This window comes from Pezoporus wallicus, unplaced genomic scaffold, assembly GCF_028554395.1.
Source record: "Pezoporus wallicus isolate ANWC-B61680 ecotype Strahan unplaced genomic scaffold, APGP_CSIRO_Pwel_v1 contig_11175, whole genome shotgun sequence".
NCBI lineage: Eukaryota > Metazoa > Chordata > Aves > Psittaciformes > Psittacidae > Pezoporus > Pezoporus wallicus.
Window position 1 is genome coordinate 59,811 of NW_026641536.1, and position 24,690 is coordinate 84,500.

A 24,690-nucleotide genomic window follows, 5' to 3' on the forward strand; every position below is an offset into this window, starting at 1 on the left:
GAGGAACAAACAGACATGAGTGAAAAGACAAGTAGCAGTCCAAGGGAAATGATGGTCAGCAACAGGAATTGATTTCAAGTGGGACTGGAGGGAAGAGAAGGATTCTCAAGATGATGGTCGATGGTTTGTTGGTGTTTAAATTACAGTATGTAAAGCCTAAACCTTCATGAAGTCACCATGGATGGTTGTAAGTTTTCACATACTCCTTCAAGCAGGAGGCGAAGGACTGTATTGAGAAAAACTGAGCTTTTCTTACTGGGAACTCTCTTGAGGCGTTTGCAGCTCTTGAGAGAGTGGCAGATGGGCAGGGCAGGTCTTGGACTCATGCCTGGTCAAGGCTTTGGGTGCTGAAGTGCTCTCTGAGGGCAGCTTAGATGACTCAGGAGCCTGTGTTTCTGCACAGCCAGCAGTGTGCCTTGGTGACAGCCTTAATGCATGCAACTGACCCACAGAAACACGATGGCTCCGGGACTAGTGATTGATGTGATTTAGTTTGTTATTGTTTTACTTTTCTTTTGTGGGGAGTCCATCATCCCTCCCCCCCTCCCCCCTTCCCACTCCCCTCCCCCTCCCCTTCCTTCTAAATTGTTTTCTCAGCTTGCTTGAGTCTCAAAGCCTGTCTCCTGCTTGTCTTGATCATCTGAAATAGCTCTCTCTGCACTGAATGAACAGACACGAAGCAAGACTGGGCTGGACTCTGGGAGTATCTTGACTCTGGGAGGAGCAGCCTGGCTGTCTAACCTGTGATGCTGGGGGGTAAGGAGATTTAACACCACTGCAGATGGCTTACTGCAGCCTGGCACTAGGACTGTGGCTCCTGCTACTTCTCCAGGATATCCACACAGCCCCACAGGTAAGGCAGAGTGGCACCAGGATCCTGCATCCCCTCAGGATGCAGGAGCCTGGAGAGGTCTGGGGTCACCATGGGCTACAGGGGTATCCTGCCCATAGGCTGAGTGCTGGGTAGTGGGCATCCACAGAAATGGACTTTATGCAATGCAGGGTGACAAAGCTATAAAGTGAGCAATGAGGAGAGTTTGCCCTCTCTGGGAACTTTGCAGGCAGGAGCAAGGGATATGAGCTATGATCTTTTTCTTTTGGTGGCATTGGTAGTGTTACTGCACCTCCAGGCACATGGGAATGAGGAAAGATTTTATAGGGATGGGGGCCTGGTTTTGTTTATTTGGGTGAGTGGCTTTTATTTTCACCTGGGTGGCCAGGTGCTCTGTGAGAGGCACGCTCCTTGCAAAGCTGGGTTCAGAGGGCTTCTGCTCATGCTGCTGATGTGAGTCAGGACTGGTAAAATGAAAGGTTTAAAGGCAAACAACAGTAAAATTCCTTCCTTTTTACAACTGCACATCCCTCTGACAGTGAATTCCTCATGAGTGGGCTATTACTTCCTCATCAAATTGACTTAAAATAAGCATAGCCATTAGTTGCACTCAGCTGATGCTGTAGATGCAAGCTAGCTCCCTGCTGAGATCGTATCACCTCCTGTGGGTTTCCTCCCCCCCTGCCACCATGTACCCTCTCCTGCCTAGTCAATCCTGTGATGATTAACCCTCAGCTCCTGGCACAAATCCGGTAATTTCCCTGGCTGACACTTATGCACACACATGAAAACCAAAACAGGTCAGTTGCAGAGGCCCTTTGCACAGGTAAAATCAAGTAGGTGAGTGATAGCGCACCGTGTGGGACCATGGACTTGGCCGTTTTCCCTTGTAGTGAAAGTATGAGCATATATTAGTCCAAGGCACCTGTCTGTACGTCATAACTGAATGATATAGCCCATCACTTGGACTGTCAGGAGATTCTTTTCCAAGAAACTGACTCTGATTAGATCTCTGAAAATAACCAAGTCCTGCATCCTCCTCACAGAGATTTGAAAAATATCCTCCTGGCTGTTTTGGTAAGAGTAGGAGTTTGCCCTTGTGTGTTTAGTTGTAAATTCCCCTCCCACATTGCAAGTTTCCTCTACTTTGCCCTGGTTATCTGTCCTGCCACTGTCTTCTTCCTGAAAAAAGAGAAGGATCTCTGACTGTAAGATTGGAATCTCTGATTCTTACACACCTGAGGAATTCTTAGGAGGGCATTCAAATAAGCTTGTCCAGTCTGCTGAATGCAAACTGCTTTAGGAGAAAGGCATAGAATCACAGAATAATTAGGGTTGGAAAGGACCTTAAGATCATCCAGTTCCAACCCCCCTGCCATGGGCAGGGACACCTCACACTAAACCATGTCACCCAAAACTCCATCCAACCTGGCCTTGAACACTTCCAGGGATGGAGCATTCACAACTTCCTTGGGCAACCCATTCCAGTGCCTCACCACCGTCACCATAAATAACTTCTTCCTTATATCTAACCTGAACTTCCACTATTTGAGTTTGAACCCAACACCCCTTGTCCTACCACTATGGTCCCTAATGAAGAGTTCCTCCCCAGCATCCTTATAGGCCCCCTTCAGGCACTGGAAGACTGCTACGAGGTCTCCACACAGCCTTCTCCAGGCTGAACAGCCCCAACTTTCTCAGCCTGTCTTCATATGGCAATAGAAAAAAAATGGTATTTTTGCTATTTTATAACGCTTTTGGTGTTATGTTAACAAAATGGAAGGGGCAGAGAAAAAACTCGGTTTTCTGATATTCTCTGTCAACATTCAGACTCACTGCAAAATCACCAGTTACCTGGAATAAATATGTAGATCTTGATGGGATATGCAACTGGCTTTTCACTGTTTTCTGCCTCTATAACAGCAACACTTGCTTTTACTGTTACTGAGGACAAGTGATAGTATTTAATGTGAGCAAATCACAGCTTATTGATCATATTTTAAATCATATTCCACCTCATTTGAGCCCAAAGTTTGGGTTTGTCAACTTTCATTTGCTAATAATGTCTTTACCATCAAGCAGATGAAGCTTGACTGCTTGAGTTTTAGGTTATCAGCTTTTTTGTACTGTCAGAATTTGGACAGAAGCTTGAAAGGTAGTCAACTGTTTTGCTACAGTATTAGTCAGTTCTAGAATAGCTAATGCTGGTAGAAGTTTTGGGGTATTTTACTGTAATATTCTTTCTTCCTGACTGACAGCTCATTTATAGCAAACTGTTTTCTTACTCTGCCTCACCATCACTTTTTCTCTATGAGCTCAAAAGACCATAAATAAATGAGTCAAACCTTGTCCTGACTGAATTGCAGGGTAGCATACTAAATTCAGTCCCATCTTTACAATTGCCTGTTTTTAAACTGAAATAGCAAATGTGTAGATACAAGGAAAGTGAGAAGAGTTACAAAATCCTATTTCGCAAAACAAATTCTAAAAAGTGAGCACTGCAAAACCCATTGCAAATCTGTTTGCTTTAGTTACTTGGGCCTTGAGCTGCAATGCTTTAAAGAAAGACAAAACAGTTGTCCTGACAGGTCAGGAAAAGCATTAAGCCAAGGGATCCCTGGTCAGCCTGCTACACAGCAGTCCAAGCAGGATAAAAATTGTGGCCTTTTCTTTCACAGGATGTATTCCAGCTTCCACTGAATCAAACCCCCTTATTTGAAATGCATGCAGGAAAAGATTGGTGAAATTCAGTCTCTGTCTTCCTCCAGTTGAACAGTTCACTGAATGCAATTTAAGAACTTCTTGCATTAGTCTGATATAGACTCATGGCTTGCTCAAATTGGTTCAAAAACTGCGGACATGCTATCTGTGCAGTGATAGCCTTTTTGCTACACTGGTGATGGCTTGCCACACCAGCTTACCTTCTTGGTAGTTTAAATATTTATCTGCTCCTGTACAGCTGGCATAAAGCAGCATTAACTCTGGATTGTGTCCTCATGCCCAATCCAGATCAAATCAATTCTGATACAGAAGACAAATGCAGAAATAACATCTGTGAGGTTTCCCATTACAGCTGTGCCTGTCAGCAGAGACCCGTCACTCAAAGAGGAGGCTCTGCTCCTGGCTACACAGTGCTACCAACTTCCTTGCATTGAATTTAGTGCAAGTGACTGTGTAGCCACAGGTTGAGTTGTTTCAGTAGAGTAACCCCCTGAAAAACAACTTCACAAATTCAGAAAGTACAGTGTTCAGTCAAATGAACTCTTAGAACTCTGAATCATCCCCTGGAAACACAATTGCTCTGTCTTAAACAATAAAGGAGTTAGAGTGGAAGGGAAATGTGTGTACAGGTAAGAGAATGAAAGTGGGATTGCACCCTTGGATGGCAAAGAGCCACAGGATTAACGTAGCTGTAACAGACATATATTTCTACTTTGCTAATCGGTTCTTAGTACAGACCCATCCAGAGTTCCTTCAGAATTAGTGGGAAGGACAAAGACCTACCGTCCACCACAGCTGGATTCCATACACCATTCAGCAATACTTCTGTGATCTTTGAATTTAAAAGCTTTTTAATAATACGTATTAAAAACCAGAACTATCAGTACTAATGGACAGTTGGGATAAAATGGGTATTTCTTTATTGAGAATGAATTACCTTTTAGAGAAGGAAATGGTGCCTTAGAAAGTGAAATGGTGCTAGAATTCTACATTTCCTTGGTAGAATCTAACTTCTGTTTCTGTGTGTCTTGAGATTCAGACAAAAATGGATAAGGAGGAGGGACAGTCAAAAGATGAAAGAGAAGATGACTTTGAATGTTAGTTAAGACAGGATTTTGAGGTTAGTGCCTTTTATTCTGTTCCTTGCAGAGGTGAGGAGAGTTTGTTCTGTAAAGTTTATTGGAGATATCCTGGATGAAGCCAAGCTATGTAATAGTTGTTGCTGAGTACAGATGACTAGTGTTTCCAGGAAGAAGAAGAGGGAGTAGGAAGGGGTAAAGGTGATGGTGTGAATCTTCTCTCACTGGCTGACTCACAATTTCTGTAAGCCAGGAGAAATGACCAACACTAAGTGGGGAATTTCTTAGAACTTTCTTTTTTGTGGGCGTCTACACACACACACCATGGAATCAAGAAGGTGAACCCCAACATTCACAGACGCTGTTTTTTTGTAAGAAGGTGATAGTGTTGGGGTTTTGTAATGCAAGGCTGAAACCTTTTTTGATTTATCCCTTCATTTCATTTCAAAAGCTATTTATGAGCAGCTAGGACCAGCTAAGTCAAACCTTAACCTTCAGCTTCTGCCTAGCAAAGAGTCTTAAGCTAAATAAATTGGTTCTGCACTGGAAAAAATTAGTTTTATCAGTGATAGTCACACAATCCTGAAGCAAAATAATCATGGTTTGGTTTCTTCCTTGTCTTTTTTTATGTGACAGGGTTAAATTTCCATTGTTACCCTTGAATGTATTAAGAATGGAATCTTTCATTCAAGTTCATACTAACAAACGGGTTAATGGTCCAAGGCAGAAGACTTGCACTATATTATAGTTAAACCTTCTGTGTCTCATTCAGCATTTCATAATGCTTTTTATTTTCAAAGCACTCACAACCAGAAATATATTAGAAAGGCTGAGATTTTTGTTGGCAATGAGGGCAGTAAGAGCACATATGCTTGTCCTTCCTGCTGTGTTCTTCTTGAGCACTCATATGATAAAGTACCACTTTTTACGTTAAATTTCCCCTTTTCTCCTTACTGCCCTTGTGATTCCCTCCCTTCTTTTAGGTGCTGCTTGTTCTGATTAAGGCTTGACAAGGGGGACATGATCTTTAAATGCGTCCACTGTTGGCAACCATCATGTCAGTCACAATACCCGAAACCCAGTACGTAGCCAGCTCCTACAGCTGCAGCCACTGGCAACACATCCCAAAACAGGTCTGTGCAGCTCAAAACAGTGTCTCTGTGCTGGGGACATCAGTGCTGATACTGCTGGTGGGAATTTTGCTCAGAATTTCCCCTCATTTGAACAGGATCATTCTGTGCCATCACCAGATTCCTTTTGTAGCCACATGCTTTTCCCTTGCCTGTTTTAATTATGAACGCCATGGGATGTCCTCCTGAGCAAACTGCTACCCTGAGTGGTAAGATGCTTTTATGTTTCACTGGAAAAGCCAGAGACAATGTCTCTTACCGTGTAAGTTCTGCTGTAAGAGACTGACCTATCCTGGTAGCAGTTGTCCTCCCCTTAGCAATTCAGCTGCAAATGTTGGCAGGATAAGCGTTTACAGCACCATAGGCAACAGTTTGGACAAGATTTGGTAAAACAAGCAAATCTGAAATTGAGGACCCAGTGGGACTGAAGAGGCAGCATGCCCTGTATGCCCCTATAGAGCCTATCTGGTTTCTGTGGTGGTACCGCCACAAAAGAACCCAGTAGATTGCCATTAGACCCCATTCAGAGCTAGCAATGGAACCACTAACCTTGAATATTAAGCTTGAACATTAAGCTACAGGGACCTTTTCCTGCTCTCACCCTTCTGGTGGCCTCACTGTCATGTTGCTGTCAGTTTAGATTTGAGCCTGGAAGTCCAAGCTCAGTACTGGACTACTCAAACTACAGGAGTTCACCCAACTCATTTTGATATTACCAGGTGAGGAACTGTTGATGCGGGAGTCACGGACAACGCAGAGACGATCAATGTGATCAAGCGATTGCCAAATTTATTACAAAGCCTTAACTCCTTATATACTATTTCTTACATGTACTTACAGTGATTTGGCATATTATGATTGGATACATGTCTTGAAGACCCTTAGTGACTAACATATAATTGGTTAAGCACAGGTGTGAGAACTTGACCTCGAAAGCTTGCCAACAGTCCACAGTTCTCATTAACTCAGTGAATTCCAGATTCTTCTTATCTTGCTTGCTTAAGCTTCTTCGGGCCTCTCATGGCCTTGCTGTATCTTTCAGGATTATTCAGAGTTTATGTACTAATTATGCATTCTCCCGTGAGAACACTGTCTCCACAAGTAACAGAGATCCAGACTGTGTTCCAGCTGCAGTTTGTAGTAGCCTTACCACTACATAGGAATGAGAAGCTGCTATTGAAAGTAGACATGTTGGTTCAATAACCCCAGTTTCTGAGAAGTTATGTACATATGTTGCTTCCATAAATATGTGCAAATATAATGATTTTTCTTTTTTTTTTGGCCAAGCCACTGAAATATTTTTCACTTTTTAACAGTATTGGTTAATCAGCATTAAAGTATTTTGTAACTCCAGCAATAAGTTGTCATTCTGTCCAAGAAGAGCAAGACAAATATGCATGAAGTTTTTTGCAGTCCCTCCAAATTTGGATGGATTTGCTGGTTGATGTCTAGATTTCTACTGTTAGAAAGGCAACAGCTGTGAAACAAAAAAGTCTTAAAAACATGAAATCCAGAATTCCCTGTGTTTCTTGCTGAATTGTTTCCAGTGATCTCTTCCTGAGCACCCTAGTTGTAGGTGAAATATCAGAGGAGGTATTTGACATGTGGGAAGAGTAGTTACCGGTGGTAAACTGAGAGAATCATAGAATCATTGAATACTTTGGGTTGGAAGGGACCTTAAAAATCATTCACCTCCAACCCCAATCCTTATCTCTCCAGCCTGTCTTTCCCGAAGAGCCTGTATCCTTCCATTCACATATTCAGTCATTGAGTGGTTGAATTACCTCAGTTCAGACCTTTTGCTACCCACTAATAATGCACATTTTTGTTCCTTTTTCACTTCAAGTCTTTGGCTGGTTATCTTTTTTTTGCATTATTACCCTGATATTCATTACACAGAGACAGAAAAATTAAAACTACATTACCCTTGTGTGTATTTTCATTCATCCTTTTCCTAAAAGAAAATGAGTTGGCACCACCATCTCATGGAAGACTTAAAACATTGTGAGACTATGGCCTTTCACCTCTGCTGTTTCTCCAGGTCATGTTCTTTGTCTTAAGGCACCGATTTGTTTCATGCCCCAAAAAACTCATGGAAGTTTTGCTGGGTTCCTAGTGCAAGCTCTTTTTATTCCAGATGCATAAAAAATTGAAATTTAGTTTACAAAATGCCTTGCATACATTAAGAAGCAAAGCCCATTTAATTTTTTAGTGACACTGGCCTTCCCACGCATAAGCAAAGCTTCCCCAGTATTGCTTATGTAGTTTATATTGACCCTTTAAGCCTGAAGTCCTAGAGGTGTGGGAGCTTGGTTTATACTCAGGGCCTCATCTTCAAGTGTGCTTTCTACAAAGAGCCTACTCTCTGCTTAGTTTAAGAGCAGAACTTTGCATCACTGCATTGCTATTGCAGGTCACATTAGGAATCCAACAACATAGGATTTAAAGGGGGCGGAATGACAAGAACAGGGAGATGATAACTGACACTGAGCATTGATATGTACATTATTTGTAGCTGAAAGGCTCTATAGGAAGTTTCATACTCATGAAACACCTCTACTGAACAGATGGCAGCTGGTAAAGACATTTTGCAGGTAGCTACGCGTTAGAAGTAGCAGGGTCTTCAGAAAGTGGCTCCTCAGTCATAGAAATTATGTCATGGTTTGTTAAAATTACTTCTTTTTACAGCAGAGCACCTTGGGCTCGACTCATCAAAACAGTAAAAGTGGCTACAAGGTTGTGCTTGAACTGGATACTTGAAGGGAACATTTGTTGTGAAGCTGTGGATGTCATGTATTATGTAGCTGGCTGTAGTATATAGCATCCCTCTTGTGGAAAGGGAAAAAAAAAAAAGGTTGAGTACCCTTTTGGATGTGTATTTTCATAATTTGTGTAGTATGTGTGCACAGTTCACACATTAATTTATCACAGCACTAACATTAGGTCAAATTCATAATCGGAATCTGCATTGCTGTAACTAAGAGAAGAATCTAATCCTAAATTCCTGATTTCAGTGGTTTAGACAAGGTTGACTTTCTAAAAAGCAGCCCTTCCCTCCCACTTTTTACACTATTCTTTTCAATCTCAAAAGATACAAGTATAAGCTGTAAGTTTCTGTGCTGCATAAATCATTTAAGAATATTGTTCCCCCCCTCCCCAATTTAAAATTCAACAGAATTCACAGCCAGCTGGTTGCCCAGGAGAACCAAGAAGGGAAGATCAAGGTTTTGTGGTGATTCCCCATAGCTCTTACAGAGAAGCTAATCCAGATTGACTTAGCTACAGCCAGGATGCTGTTGATTCTTGAGTTTTTTTAATAAAACTGCTTGCTTCACTTCACATCACTGAATTCACTCCTGAATGACCGTTTGTCTAGTGACTGATCTCACTGTGTTGTTTCCTGTTACTCAGTTTAGTCTCAGAGTGGCTGGCTAAACAGAGTGCTCCTCCACACAGATGAAAAGAGATTCCACTTCCTTTTCCTACAGCCCAGGGCTTTCTCTTCAGAAAAAAAACAAAAAAAAAAAAACAAAAAAAAAAAACAACAAACCAAACCAAAAAAAAAAAACAACACCACAGGGTGCACATTTATAAACTTGAGTCAGGCTGAGCAAGCAAAGATCTGCTATTTCCTCTATAGAGTAAGCTAGAAAAAGCGCTTTGTGGAGAGGCTCTGTTACCCGGTGGTTACTGCAGAGATGTCAGGCAGGATTTCTCAGTTCTATTCTAGGATCACAGTCTGGTTTGGGTTATAAGGAACCTTAAAGCTCATCCAGTTCCAATCCCCTGCCACAATGCTGGTCCCAATACAAACCTGGAGCTTGATAAAATTTAATGGGGTTTGTACATTTCTATTTCTTGTCCTTATGTTAATTTTGTCCTTGACTAAAAGTTCCTGATTTCTGATGTAACCTGGAGCAAACTGAATAACTTTTGTGTTTTATGGCCCTGTCATGGAAAGGACAGTGTATTAAACAGGAAAACACAGCTGTGAACTTAGTGAGGCAGTTGCACTGCATGCAAAAGCAGCACGAGACAATAGGTATTATTTCAAAGGCCAATGAGAAATTCATCTACAGAAACTGAGATGCAAGTTTTTCTGAAATATTAACTGCTTTACCAGTATCGTGGGAAAATCTCTGCAGAATGTGCTTATTGAGTCTTTATAAAAAAGTACCGTATAAACCTTCTAGCAAATACAGAAAATTCTGATAACATTTCTAGGGGATTATTAAGGGACATGTCAAATTAAAAAATCAAATTTTCTTATCAGTAAATTTGTAGTGCTGTAATTTCCCAGAGCATGCCGTGGCCCTGTGTTGTGGTTTAAACCCTAGCCAGACAGCTTGTTCACTCACTCCCAGTGAGTGGTGCTGGGCTGAAAGCAATCGAGGGCCGCCCCCCCCCCCCCCGGGGCTCTCCCCTTCCCCGCTCCCAGAGGGATGGGGAGGAGGATCAAAAGAGTGCAACTCCCACGTGTTGAGACAAGAACAGTCCAGCAACCAATGTACAACACAAATCACCACCGCTACCATCACCGACAACAATGATAAGAGAAAATAACAAGGGAAGAGAATACGATACCACCCACCAAGAAACGAGTCCAACCAAGAAGCCCATGTTGTTCCGAGTCACTCCCAGTTACCCCTCCCACCCCAGGCATGACGTGCTGTGGTATGGAATACCTCTTTGGCTAGCCTGGGTCAGGCGCCCCGTCTCTGCTTCTTCCCGGCTTCCCCTCCTCCCTGGCAGAGCATGAGCCTCACAAAGTCCTTGGTCAGGGTAAACATCACTTAGCAACAACGGAAAACATTGGTGTTATCAGCACTGTTCCCAGGCTGGAAGAGAAAAATTGACTGCTACTGCTAAACCCAGGACACCCTGCCAGAAGAAAATGAGGGTGCTGAAGTGTTTGCACAGGGTGCCCAGAGAAACTGTGACTGCCCCATCCCTGGCAGTGCTCAAGGCCAGGCTGGATGGGCTTGTAGCAACCTGCTCTAGTGGAGGGTGTCCCTGCCAGTGGCAGGGGTTGGAACTGAATGAGCTTTAAGGTCCCTTCCAACACAAACCAGTCTGGGATTCTACGATTCTACAATTCCTTTCCTACATTTAAATGACTTTCAGACAAAAGAGTCTGCTGAGTGAAGCTACATATTGAATTATTGTTAAATACACAGAATATTGCAATCTTTGCTTAAGCATATGGGCAACAGTAATTTAGTTTCTTTCAGGATACTTGAACTTTCAGAAAGCTGTAGGCATTTCCTTACTGCCTGCAACTACCATAACTTGACACAGATACTGGGATCTGCTCTAATACAGAACTAATGGTTTTCTAATTGTGTCTTTTGTCTCTCTCAATTTCTAGACATCATTAACTCCATCTCATTCCTGTGATGCACTTATGAATTGGTTCTATGATGAAACTTCAAGAAGCTGCTGTTACCAGTGTCCCTCAGGTCAGTATGTTTATAATTCAGTCAAATTAACATGGAGCCTTTCTCATAGAGATAGTAGGAACCATGTGTATCTGCTCAGTTACATTTTGTCCTTCAAGATAAGTGCAGTTCTAGGAACCAATACCTAGTGTGGGTTCAGATGTGAACTTGCTTTTATCTGCCTTGCTCCTTTTCAGACTGCAAATTGCAAGCAAAATAATTTGCTAAATTTTTTTGTGTGTTTATCCATTGACTTGACACTCTGAAGTAGGGAGAAGTAGGCAGATCTAAGAATTCATTTTAGCTTGCCTCAGGGTATGAAATAGCACAGTGAATTTAGGCTAAATATGTTTCTGATCAGAGAAAAAAAAAAAAAGAACAACAACAAACCAACATCAAGGTGTGGAAAATCTGTCATTATCTTCATAGTCAAAACAGTTTAGAAAGTGTCTCACATGAGAAAGGGAACAGCCCCTTGCGAGGAGACACAGTGAGCTTTGCCGGAAGCTGGTTGTGACTCATACACACAGGGTAAAAAGCAGGAAACACCTCCGTGAGACAAGAGTTATGGAACTGTCTGAAACAACCCGCATCAGCCTAAAACCCCCTCAGTGGGTGGGGCATTTCAAGGTACTTTACCATCATCAATCTCTTATAGAAATCTTTTTCTTTTTCCAGAGGAAAGTTTTGACATTCATTTGCACACTAATGATAAAGAGGGCTTTAGCTCTCAGTTGCTATCATTTGCATGCAATTACACTGAGGTTCCCACTGGAATATCTTGTGCTGCTGGCCACACCACTAGATTCATTCAGAATCTGTAAAAGTAGGTAAGACAAGGGATGGAGAAACTGGTGCTGTAAAAGAAAAAAGAGGTGGGAATCTGTCTCTGAGTCACTCCCATGAAAAGCTCTTTTCTCCTTTAAAACCATACTTTGCACAAGCTCCCATAATGACAGACGTCATAGTGAGGTCTTGTGAAAAGCAGGTATCTGGTTTATATCTGTCTGTAGCAAGCCACCAGTCTCAATCACTTCACCTCTGCTTATTCTTGCAACTCATTTTGTTACCACATCCTCATACCAGTCTTGGACATCTCTTCCCATCCTCCAGGACTTCATTCACAACAGAAACCCATAAGAATCCTATTTCATTTTAATCTAGTATGACTCCTTCAAGCAATAACCTGTTCATATCTGCTACTACTGCTCACTGCAAAGAAATAGAAGCTTTTCTAAAATTCTATTTAATCAAAGTGCAGCATCTTGAACTCTAGATGCGCCCTGCCTTTACTTTCCTTGGTCTTCCAGCTCACAGATGTACAGCCTTCAGTCTGAACACACTGGCCCACATGCAAGCCATCCTCTGTTGCAAAGTTAATTTCAAGATAAACTTCAAACCAAACCTCAAAAGATCATTCTAATCAATTTCCACAGCTGCCACATCTTTTCTCATGTACTTAATTCTTGTGCAGGTAAAATGACACTTCATACCCGGGATACCAGAAGAATAGTTTCTTTCTGTCACTGCAGAACAAAGTATTTCCCTCCTGTCAAGGGGAGCAACAGAGACTTTCATGGGAAATAACGGTATATGCTGGAACAGCTCATGTTATGCAGAAGTTGTTATTCCACTTCACATCTGTTTGTGACTTTTTAACCTTTTTTGTTCAGTTGGTTTTTCTGGTGGCTTTGTTTTGTTTTTTGTTGTTTTTTGTTGTTTTTTTTTTGTTTAGGCTCTAAATCAGATATTCATCTCCATGAGACAGTGCTGCAATCAACACTCAAGATAGTTTCCTACCCACAGTAAACAGCAAATCCTCAGGAGTGAATGAATGCATGTACTCATAAAAGAAAAACTTCAAATACTTATTTCATCTACTTACTTTCAGGACATTTTTCTGTACAGGTGATTGCAGCTGGTGACTTTTATCTGGTTGTTGAGCTGTGAACACAGCCAGTGGAGATCAGAACCATGAGACACTGTTATGCAACCTTCAAAGCTACTGCACCTGGGGCATACATCCCCCAAAAGAGGGACCCATGTGTACAGGAAATCTCAAATAACTGAAGTTAAAGGGTTTGGGTTACTGGGGAAGGAAGGGGGAAATGACACACGTGCAGGTACATATGTGCAGCTTGAGTGCTGAGATTTGGCAATCAGCTGTCACCTTGAAAAGAACAGTCTCAGACAAGTAGTTTGGAGGAGGCAGGAGTGATGTGGTTCAGGCTTGTCTGGTGGTATTTAGTGGGCCAAATATAGCACGGCTGTTTTTACCTGCACTACTACATCATGCTTGCCAAACTGCATACCAAGTGAGTTATTGCCTTGCTAGGTTCTCCCTCCCTGTGGTTAACTCTATGACTGGGTGATGCAGGCTGGATGCTGAAACTGTAGTTCATTTCTCTCCTGTTTCCCACCTGTGAAACATTCATCTCTTCCTATCTTTAAGTTGTTACTTTAGCTTTTCTTTTGCTTTGCAACCGCTGCTCTTTCTTACCCTCTGTTGTTTCTACTTCCTGGCAAGGCCACAAGGTCACAGCTTACCACTATGCCTTCTAATTTCTTTGGTACTATGTCCAGTGGTAGAATACCTCATCTGTTGCTTCAGGAGCTGAAATGTTGGGAATGCTTCTGTCCCAGCCTTTCCCATACTCCTAGCTGCTATTGTACGTAGCTTCCCAGATGGATGCTTTTAAAAGCTCTTCATTAGAAAATGATTACCCGATACAAGCACAGAGTCACAGAGACATAGAATAGCTTAAGTTTGGCAAAGACCTCCAGAGGTCATCTAATTCAGCCAGCTGCCCAATCTCCTGTGTGCTGCATGTACACAGAAGGTCTGTGAGATCCTGAGCACTGTGCTTTCAGTGAGCAATGGGTCCAGAGGAGTTGGATATGTTCAGCAGAGATACACTAGCATCAGAAAGACATACATGTAATTTGATTTGTTTAAGGAAAACAGTTGGAAAATTAAACCATCTCACAACTGTCAAGGCAATTGTAAAACTAGAAGGGCTGCTTAGAAAGCAACTACTGCAAACCTGCTAGGAAGATACAGAACATGGCTCAGGGAGCACCATCTTGTAACCTTCCATTCTGAACATGGGAGGTGGGGTTATCCCTGCTTGAATCCACATGCACCTAGGTGATTCTGGCAACTTTTGAAGGGAAAGTGATGGTTAGGTAGCAATTATCAGGACTGGGTTGCTCTAGTCAAGAGGAAAACATGGAAACAATTACATGTGAACTTAGTAATGGCAGGTCAATATTGCCATCACCACAGCCTTGCCATGTGTTCTTCCTACAGCAATCCACACTGATTGTGATAACTACATGCACAGTGTTGCTGAAACAGGACAGCTGTGATCCCTTCACACTTGAATGAGAAAGGCAAAACCCTCCTAGAGAAACCAAGACACATACAAAGAGAAGACTGTGTCTAACAAGTGAATGAGTATACAAGAAAACTGCAGGATGATTGTCTCCTGGTATTCTGAATTGGTGTCCCATATATTTTGATTTTCTTTTCTTTCTCCAGGCTATGTTAAGAAGAAAGCATGTCCTAGGGACCCAGGTGAAGACTGCATGAGGTGTGGACCTGAACAGTATGTGAATGAAGCATTTCAAAAGCCAAGATGTGATGCTTGTGTATCATGCACAAAAGGTTTGCTTTCCCTCACACATACCTCACAGTTATATTTTCTATATATATTTTATTCACACTTTATTTATACTTTATTCATTCTGAATTTCCAGCAGCAAAATTATCCATCCTTGGTTACTGGTTTAGACAGCAGAATTCTACCTGGCACATAATCAGGGTTGCTTCCTGTGTGACCTGGGTCTACCTAAAAATTCTCTCATCCAATGCTGTCCAAGCCTGATTTCTGCTTTCTGCCTTATATTACAAGCCATTATCTACAGCCTTTTCCAGTTCATGACTTAAGTTGTCATTGTGAAGAGTGCCAGCAGCCTGTTCTGCTTCCTGAGCCTTTGAACTGATGTTGGGTTTGGCTTTGGCTTTGGCCCCTGCTTTACATTTTCTTTGCAGCTTGATCCTTTGTTATCACATCTGATTCTTCCCCACAGAGCCTGACCTTGTGGAGAAAGAGCCCTGCTCCTTCAATTCTAGCCGTGTGTGTGAGTGCCGACCAGGCCTGTTCTGCCAGACCCCTGTTCTGAACACCTGCATAAGATGCCAGCAGCACACTTTCTGCAAGCCTGGTTTTGGAGTCAAAGTTAGAGGTAGGAATTCCTGTGGTCCAGCTTACCTTTCCTGAGCTTGGCCATAGGCCTGGACCTGATGCATTTTGGTGGGTCAGTCTTCAGTCGTTACTTTTATTCAGGCACTTCAACAAATGATGTTACTTGTGAAGAGTGCCCTTCTGGGACCTTCTCTGATGAAAATTCCAGCACTGACATCTGCAAGCCCCACACAAAGTAAGTCCATAGCTCTTTAGCATGACTAGCTAAGTTCATAAATGACAAAAAGGGACACTCATTGCTTCTGCTGCAAACCGACCCATTTATCTTAGAGGCAATGGTATAACTTTTGGCCTATGTGCAGCACTTGGAAGGCCTCTTCATACCTGTTGCACATGTTTGTCGCATGGAAGATACTCTTACCTTGTACTAGGTCAGTTTCCTCTAGTGCTGATACACTGTTCTCTTTCATTCCCTAGCTGTGCCAAGTTAAACAAAGTCGTGTTAAGCAAAGGAAATGCAACACACGACCAGGTTTGCCTGGACCAATCGCCCACCTATCTTACCCCAAACACATTGTCCATGAGGTTCAACAATGAAACAAATAACTCTGACCTAAAAAGGTTTGAAGAGAGCCTAGTGACCATCACTGGTATCCTTTTAAGTGCCACAACAACTGAAAACCCCAATACAACTGCTGAAGAGAAAGCTTCAGCTGGCACCTTTCCCACCTCAGTCAAGGGGGAGACAACAATGGAAGGTAACAAAGATAAAGCATTTACTCTGTCTAGCATATTTTATTTGGATATATCTTTGGTAAAGGCAATTTTTATGTGGGAGCTTCCTTCAAATTCCCTACAACTTGTGAAATGATATCCATGGGTCTATGTTCAAACACATAGATCTGCTGATAGTTCCCAGTCTGCCTTCTCTTAGCCTTTCCTGTAATCCCTTTCCCTTTCTGTGCTACAGGTCTAGTTCTCTGGGGAGTGGTTCTCTCTGTGATGGTGCTACTTTTGGGTATGCTGTCATTTTGGAAATGGAAAATTTGCAAGCAGCAGATCTTCATCCTCAAAGGAAAACGTGAGTTTTTAAAGCTGTTTCCTGTTTGATCTCCAAGTATACGCCAACTGGGAATTCAAATATCCCAAAATGTTGGGTAAGGGAATGTTCACTACCGCCTAGTGTGCGTGGGCAAGATAAGGTTCCTAGGCAAACAGTTGATGTTGGAGAACATGAGAGAAAGATGGAAGCAGCTGTGAATTTATGGAGGAAGATACTACAAGCCAGGTGGGGAAAGGGTAACCAATGTTTTTTTTTTCCCAGCACAGACTCTAATATTAAATGATACCTGAAGTGTTTTGTGAGTATTTGTTGGTTCTGCAGATGAGGTTGAACTTTGGGCATGAGAGGAAGAGTGATTTTTACTGATACTGTTTTCCTGTAGCTTTGCCTAAACTTATGTATGGGTTGTGCTTGCAGAACCACATTCCCTCTTTTATAGAGAGGAGGATGTGCATGATGTAGGTTGGCTGTAGACCTATAAAGCTGTTAGAGCCTGTACAGTCCATGATGAGTTTTACTAATGAATAGTTTCTTTTAACCAGCACATCTGCATTCCATCCCTTCCTGCAAATCCAGGCTCAAACCTCAAGGTGTCTGATGGACCAGGAATTTTAATCTTTATGTCTAAAGAATAAGTGGATAGTTTTAATATGGATCTTTATTTTATGGATTTTTTTTTTTTTATTTAATAAGGGAAACTTTTCAATGTCAAGTGTACGTCGCCGCTGACATGCAAAAGGCCAGTCCTGTTGCGTGCCCAGCGCAGGCAGGTGATGCCTTGACACGTCACTAGGTGGCACTTTTTTCCCACTGAACGGTTGAGCCGCGCGTCAGTGCACGGAGGCTTACTGGAAAAACGCCCCGTTAATGCCTGAGCACTCATATGCGTTCCAAAAAGAGTGGGTGTTGGCAGCAGCAACCTCTACTGCTCCCCTGTAGCGCACACATTTTGCCCAATTAACTAATTCCTATCTCAGCATTTCCATTTTCACTGACTGATCTATTCTCTTCTGTTGTGGTAGATTCTCCTAATTACCATACAGCAGAGCTTTATACACTCATTTATGCAGGAATAAAATTTAAAACCTTTTGTGTGCAGCTTAATTTTCTCAAAATGGAATTTTTGCTTCTTCACTTTGCTTTTATAATAGGAACTGTTGCTGTGCGGCATTATAGATGCCTTGAAAATAAAGGTGTCTGCAGGTCAGGGTGAAATTAAATAGTAAGCCTGAGTCCATCTAATTGCATGGTGCTACAGAAGGATGCTGTACACTCCTTTCTTCTCATTTCCAGTGTTACCTTCCTCAGTCCTTGCATAAAATCCCATTATCCCCTTAATCCTTAGCATTCATCTTGACCACATGATGAACTGATCTAACTTGCTCATTCAGTAAAAGTTATTAACATTTTTAATTAAAAAAAAAAAAAAGTCTGTCTTCTGCTTACCTAGAAAGTTTAATCAGTTCATCACTTCATTAGATGAACACCAGTTGTGGTGTGGGGAGAATGATAGGGGTGGCCACAGAGGGTTTTGGGGAGAGCAGGACCTCAGAGTCCTGGCAGCAACATGTTGCTGGTTCACCTCAGCAGTGCCATGTAAGTGTGCCCTGAGTGGTAATGAGAGCCTAATGCAGGAGGGTTGGGCAGCAGAGTGGTTTAGGACATGGCTTGGTGACCTTTCAGGGCAACTATTCACATTCCTGTGAGAGCTGTGAATTTTCTCCTGATAATTTTTCCTCTTTCCATTGCAGGTCACGATCTAGTGAACAAACGTACAGTAAGTGTGAACAATATTCCAAACTAGATCCCTTTCCTTTCCAATGTAAATGATATTTTTAAATGTCCAGTTAAAAAGGGATGGCCTTTCCTCAACAACGCATGATAGATGCAGCGATGGGATGTGCTGGGGTTTGCTACTTTCATGTCTTGGCCTATGTTTGATGTGTTGTTAAATAATGTGATGCCTCAAGTCTTGCTTGTGAGGGGAGTATTTGGTTTGGTCTTAACACCATTCATGTTGGGTTCTATGGGGCAAATCCAAAATCATAGGATCATTCTACCTCCTTGGATAACTTTGTCTCTCAGCCCCGTTTTATCTTACTCCAGTCATACAAGTGGGATTTGATCTTCTTTTGTCTCCCCTCATGTCACCTTCCCTCTTTGTAGGATTTGGCATGACTATAATGAGGGCACACAGTGGGTATTGTTTGTCTGGAAGACTTTCCATCAGGACCAGCTTCTGGCTTAACAGTATGGTTTGCAGATGAACAAGACAAACCTCAGTTAATATGGTAACAATGGAATGCAGTTCCCCAGTTGCTGAAATCATCACAGCTCTGATTCCTCCACTTTCAGTGAAATTACAGCAACTTTCATCCTCTGAGTCTTCTCAGTTTTTAGGCTTGCTGTCTCTGAATGTCCCTATCTGCTAAAACACTTTTCAGACTGTTCATTTTTTTTGTTTTTACATCAGTTTGCTTTTAAATGTTGTGCACCTGCAAACATAAAAAACCTTACTTATTCTAATAGATCTGGTTTCAATCAGATATCATTAATTTCACTGTGTCATTGCTAATTCCTGAATTGTGGGGAGCTTCCACTCTTGCTTTCATAGTGAGTCAGACATGAGCAAGAGTTTTAAATTGCACATTTAAAAATCTTCCTTGTGGAAACAGAAACAGAGCTAGGAGCCACCAGAAGTCTGTCATGTGGGACCTTCAGCCTCTCTCAGACTCTGGCTCCTCTTTTAAAGGACTGTTTGTAATTAATTCTTCACCTAATAGCTAGTCTGTGCTTGTTGCTCCCACCTGAGATCCTGCTAAGGCAATTCCATTTTGAAGTTCAACCAGTTCAGCCTCTGGCTTGTTTTGTTCTCCTGTAGGAATGTGGTAGGTCTTTGCAAAATTTAAGTGGAAGTTATGTATTTTCATGTATATTCCATATATTTTTAGTTTTGGCTCTCTCACTATATGATTACACATCTGTACAGGTTTGTCCTCTGATGCTTATCTCACAACTAAATATCAAAATCCCTTAAAATTCTTACCTCCAGCATCTAACATCTATACTCTTTGCTAAAAAGTGCTGCTGAGCTTCAGCCCCCCAGAATGAAGCTGCTACTACATTAGAGGATAGCAGACTGCAGCAAAGCATACAGTGGGAGACATGTGGCAAAAAGTCAAATTAGCAAATAGGTGTATTTGCAAAGGTTCATGGGCGTCTAAATTGCAGACAAGGTAGTGGAATTTACCAAAGCATCCAAGCAGGGCCAGAAAACTGGATTTCAGTGGAAGTGAGGTACGTTCTTGCAAATGTCATTGATTTAGTTTAGAAACGCGTTTTTAAAATATGGCTTTAAGTGATGCAGGAACTGAAGCTCCTTAATCAATTTTTACTCCCTGTGACAGTGGTGCTACGAAGTGCATCAGGTTATTCTAACTGCCACAGAAGGATTCCATAGACCTACTGCAATCTTCCCAGTGTTGTTTTTACATTCACCTCACTTCTACTCTCTTCTTTGTATCAGCAGATCATACTGACTACTGACGGTGGTCCAGAAGAGAATAAATTAATTGACAGAACTCTCCCTTTGGAAACCAACAATAACTTGTTCTCCAGGACAGAAAATGCACATAGTCTTCCTCTGAGTCTGACTGATGTGGCACCAAGTAATGGAAATGCCCCAGATTGTCCCACTGATTCTCGAGTGAGAGACCACACAAATAATCGAATTGGTAGGTTTTGCTTTTATTTTTTTCCTCTTGCCTTTTCAATTTTTCAGCCATGGGTTCATCATGTCATTCTGAAATTATCAGTAAACTGCAAAGTTTCCCAAGCTTCTAATAGAGATTGGGGCTGAATCTCCAGAACCTTTGACATACAAATTCCGGTACATATATTCATTTTGAATATTTTCTTATTTTTGCATTTTACTGTGCCTCAGAACCCACCAGAAAAATGCTCTTCTTCCTCTTTTTCATTCCAGAAGATGTAAATTTGCAGAAGAAATTTGAAATCCAAAATATGTCAGCTGGAAAATCATGCTGTAATACTTAGTGAGAGTTGTACTCCACATGTCTCAAGATACCATTTTCTTCTCTTGGTTTCACAGTAACAACTTGAGATGTGTCTCACATATGTTCCTGTAAAGTCTTTGACCATGACACACAGTAGTAGATAAAGTCAGGCAAGGAGGCGTAGTCACAGGGGAAGAATTATTACCTGAGACACAGTCTACATAAGACATTCCGGCAATGTTTCCAAAACAAATTTAGAGGTTATTTAAAGGTTTTTTTTGGATATTGCTAGAGCTGACTTTTCCTTACTAAATGCACTTTCTGATTTTTCTGAGAGTAGTCAACCTGGGATGAATGTGATGATTTCACTTACTATACCCAGAAATATTAACCACATATATATTAACACAATATATAACCACAGTGTCTGATCTGCAGCATCCTTCTGAGTAAAATGTAGTGGTCCAAGCCACAGCAAAGGCCTTATTTACTTTTTGTAAAGGGTCAACAAGTTGTACACAAGGTTCAAGTCTATCCCAGAAAATTTTGTAGCTGATTCTCCACTGGAAAGGAACTCATTCTTTGCTGGTCCTGGGACCCCCAATAATTACCCAGAACTTCTGAACAGTCCTGATCCTTGCCCAAAAGCTGCTTTTAATGCAAGTATTTTTGCTTCTCAAAACAGCAGGAGTATAAATCTTGGGTTCTCCAAATCTATCTTCCCCAGATCCCAATTAATTGCTTCTTCTCTTGTGAATATCTTTCTGCTTTTTCTAATCTGCTTTTCTCCTGTAGTCCTTGCCATAGCACAGTGGCTTCATCACATAGGAGCTAGGCCTACTGGATCTAAAATGCCCAGAGTCCCATTGCCAGTGCTCCAAAAACAGACAGTGTAGGATAAAATGTGCAGGCCTTCACTTAGTATGTCCAGTGCTTCGTTTTCAAACTTAAAAGCACCTTCTAAATTAACAACAAAGTAGACAACTTATAATGTGCAAATCCCAAAAACATCAGTGGGTTAGTGAATTACGTGTTTTCACAGTGATGGGCTTGCTCTGCAGGCTTCTGATTAAAAAAAGAAGGCGGGGGGGGGGAAGAAAATCTGTGAACCAAATATAAGTTTGCATGAAATGGAACCATCTCTAGGGTCAGCAGTGATTGTTAACTACGCTCAGCACTATTTTTTTCCTTCCTCAGAAAAAATATACATCATGAAAGCTGACACTGTTATTGTGGGGTCCATTTCAGAAGTGCCTAGTGGCAAGAACTGTACGGCTAGAGAATGTGAAAGTAATGTTTATGGCCAGGAAAACATGGAAGAGGAACTAGCAATGCACTATCCAGAGCAGGAAACAGAGTCTTTTCCATGGAATGATGTCATGGTTCCTGTGGAAGAGGAGGGAAAGGAATTTCATCACCCCACCACTGCCACTGAGAAGTGATAGATAACCCACTGAGAAGATGTGTGAAGTTACAGTGCGACACTAAGCCTGAATCTAGAAGGGAGGTAAACACATAGCGCCTTAGATTATCTGAAAACCCATATAATGCACTGCAATATATTCAAATGAGGAGTGCTAGAACCTACTTCATCAAACAAACTAAGGGATCATCCAAGCTGTTGGTCTTCATATCTGACATCAAGTATTTCTCTTTCCCTCTCTCCCAGTATCACACTGGAAACAAATATGGATCAAAGCTACAAAATTCGGAAGACATCTGGATGCCAACTCAAGTTTCACAGCTTGTTTTCTCTGCATGAAGGAATGGATTGAAATCTATATCTGATTAGTTCTATTAGCTATGGAAATTCTAGCCAGAATTCTGAGTTAAGCTTGAGACTCGGACATGTTTCATGTGTTGTTTCTATTCCAGTATGGTCAGTACTTTTAATTTTGGCTTGTATTTTGCAACATCTGGTATTTTTCTTAAAGTCTCAAATCTTAACTGAAAGTAATGACAATTTCAGTTTTCCCTAACAGTTTTCCCACAAACAGAACTCTTAAGTTTGTGGACTTTATGTTTCTTGAGGAAATAGGATCAAAAGATGCCACGCAGACCTAGAAAACAGAAGGCAAATAAGCCTTTAGGCCACTCTTTCTTGGCCTTGTGTTCTGATTCATGTCTTTTAATTACTTCACATCATCAATTAAGTGTACAAAATGGCCTCCTTGGATGGAAGCCAAACTGGCTGAACACTTGGATGTTGGATGAATTGTGGATTTAGGCCAGTGTGGAGGCTATAAAAAGGGAAATGAAGAAAATAAAACTATTTTTCTACAAAAAAAAGGACTGAAAAAACAGGCACAGCAGTAGTTTCCTATGACATTGTTAATATCTCGTTTTAGAATTGCTCATAATCATCAGGGTAAAACTGATTTGCATATCTAATCTTTAAAAATAGATCTGTTTCATGGTCAACTGGCTTGTGTTATGCTATTTCTCAATCTTTCACACTGCTTGTTTGTTAACTGCAAATGTAATAGTGCTGTGTTTTCGCATAGGACAATGGAAAAATGAATGAGATGACAAAGTGTGCCTTAATAGTCAAAAAAAAAAAGAATCACAAAAACAACTATTTGCTTTGTAGTTTCACCCTGGCCAGCGTACTGTGGTTAACAGCTGTGCAACTGCACAACTTCTGTCCTAGAACACACGAAAAGAAACCTTAAGAGCATAAAAACCACCTTGGGGCAGTCTGATAGCAGAAGCCAAGCGTTTTATCCCTAACAGTCATGGTAAGGAGATGCTAATTAGGAAGAGCACACAAGCCTGGTTAATATCTGTTGTTCACATTTCTGAGTTCCAACAACATCCATTGTAATTGGATTAAGAATGCTGAAGAGTTTGTCCCAGTCTAGCATTCATTCATATTGCGTATTAGTTTTTCTTCTCTCTTTTGAATTTCCTGGTTCAATCTGCCTCCAGGAGCACTTGTGGCAACAGACTAAAGACTGCTTCTTTACCATGCACTGCATAAAGAAGTACTTCTACCACTTTAAAACCGATGTCTTGCTAAGTTCAGTGAGTGCCACTATTTTTTGTATTGCAGAATTTTGTGCAATACTTTGGTGCTTTTATAAATGTTGACTGTATCCTCCTGAGCCTCCAAGCTGAGTTCCCACCTTTTTATATTTCTCACGTAAGCTGGATGTTCCACTGCCTTGGTCATTTTAGTTGACCTCTTCCACATCTTCCCTAATGTCACTATATTCTTCTGGACACCTGGAGGCCAGAAGCGCACACTGTACTGAAGAGGGGTAGGCCAAGGTTTTACATGGTGCCAAACTGTTTTGTTATTGGTGCCTCTCTGGATGACGCCCACCATTTTGTTTGTGTTCTTTTGTCTACCCCTGCACACTAAGCAGATGATCTCAGAGAACTGTCAAGCATGCCTCCAGGATGGCTCCTCTGGTAGCTGCTAGATGTGAATGTACCATGTATGCCTGGGTTAAATGACTTTTCCCTAGATGTATTGCCCTGTGTTTATCTATGAGAAGCTGATTTGCCACCTTTTTATGAGCTCTTTCTGTCTTTGTTTCCCTTGTCATGTAACTCCCTGGAGAAGTTTAGTATTGCTTTTTCTGTGTAGGTGCTCTTTTCTCCAGATCATTGATGAAGATATTGAATGGAACTGGCCCCACCAATCCCCCCCGCAAACTGTTTTCTACCCTGAAAAATGAACATTATGCTGTGCTCTTTCTTTCCTACCTTTTCAACAGCCATAACTTCTGTATCCTGTTACCTTTTAGTAAATCCACAAACTGACCTTTCCTCCAATCCTGTGACAGCTTTGGTCTTCTATAACCTTAGGTGTGGAACCTCATCAAAGGCTTTTTGAAAACCCATGTAGTAGGTCCACTGGATCTTGTGTAGCCAGTAAGCCTCACACTATAAGGCAAGGTATGTTATTAAGATTTTGTGACTGAAGAATTAAATCCAGAGAAATTCCTACTTTTCTGGAACCACAGCCCCAGAGATGCGGTAGGAGAATCTCAGCATTATGGGACCAAGCCACTGACTTCCATCAGTGGACAATCTACCTATAGTACATTTGAGCATGGTGTAATTTCAAGTGTTGTTAATTCCAGTCTTCTTGAATTCCACTCTTCTGTGCAAGTCTAGAATATAAAATAATTTCTAAAAATAACTACTGCCACTGTATATTTTAGTTTATGTCCCAAATCTTGTGCAAGAGGCAAT

The 24,690-nt window shown here is 41.5% G+C and overlaps 1 protein-coding gene across 1 annotated transcript; it reads left to right on the plus strand.

Annotated features, from left to right (window-relative positions):
- Positions 1–632: 632 nt before the first annotated feature.
- On the plus strand, positions 633–22,739 carry TNFRSF8 (TNF receptor superfamily member 8). The gene is made up of 11 exons (XM_057424176.1): positions 633–853; positions 11,131–11,221; positions 14,742–14,867; positions 15,293–15,448; positions 15,550–15,643; positions 15,886–16,166; positions 16,379–16,489; positions 17,014–17,061; positions 18,223–18,248; positions 19,998–20,205; positions 21,685–22,739. The coding sequence occupies exons 1-11, from the start codon at positions 782–784 to the stop codon at positions 21,927–21,929; spliced, it is 1,458 nt and encodes a 485-aa protein (XP_057280159.1). The 5' UTR covers positions 633–781; the 3' UTR covers positions 21,930–22,739.
- Positions 22,740–24,690: the final 1,951 nt, after the last annotated feature.

Excerpts from the sequence above, each read along its gene's own strand:
- TNFRSF8 (XM_057424176.1), top strand. The coding sequence starts at position 782 with ATGGCTTACTGCAGCCTGGCACTAGGACTGTGGCTCCTGCTACTTCTC. Across the intron at positions 15,644-15,885 it reads ATCTGCAAGCCCCACACAAA|CTGTGCCAAGTTAAACAAAG; the intron begins GTAAGTCCATAG and ends TTCATTCCCTAG. Across the intron at positions 17,062-18,222 it reads ATCCAGGCTCAAACCTCAAG|GTCACGATCTAGTGAACAAA; the intron begins GTGTCTGATGGA and ends TTTCCATTGCAG.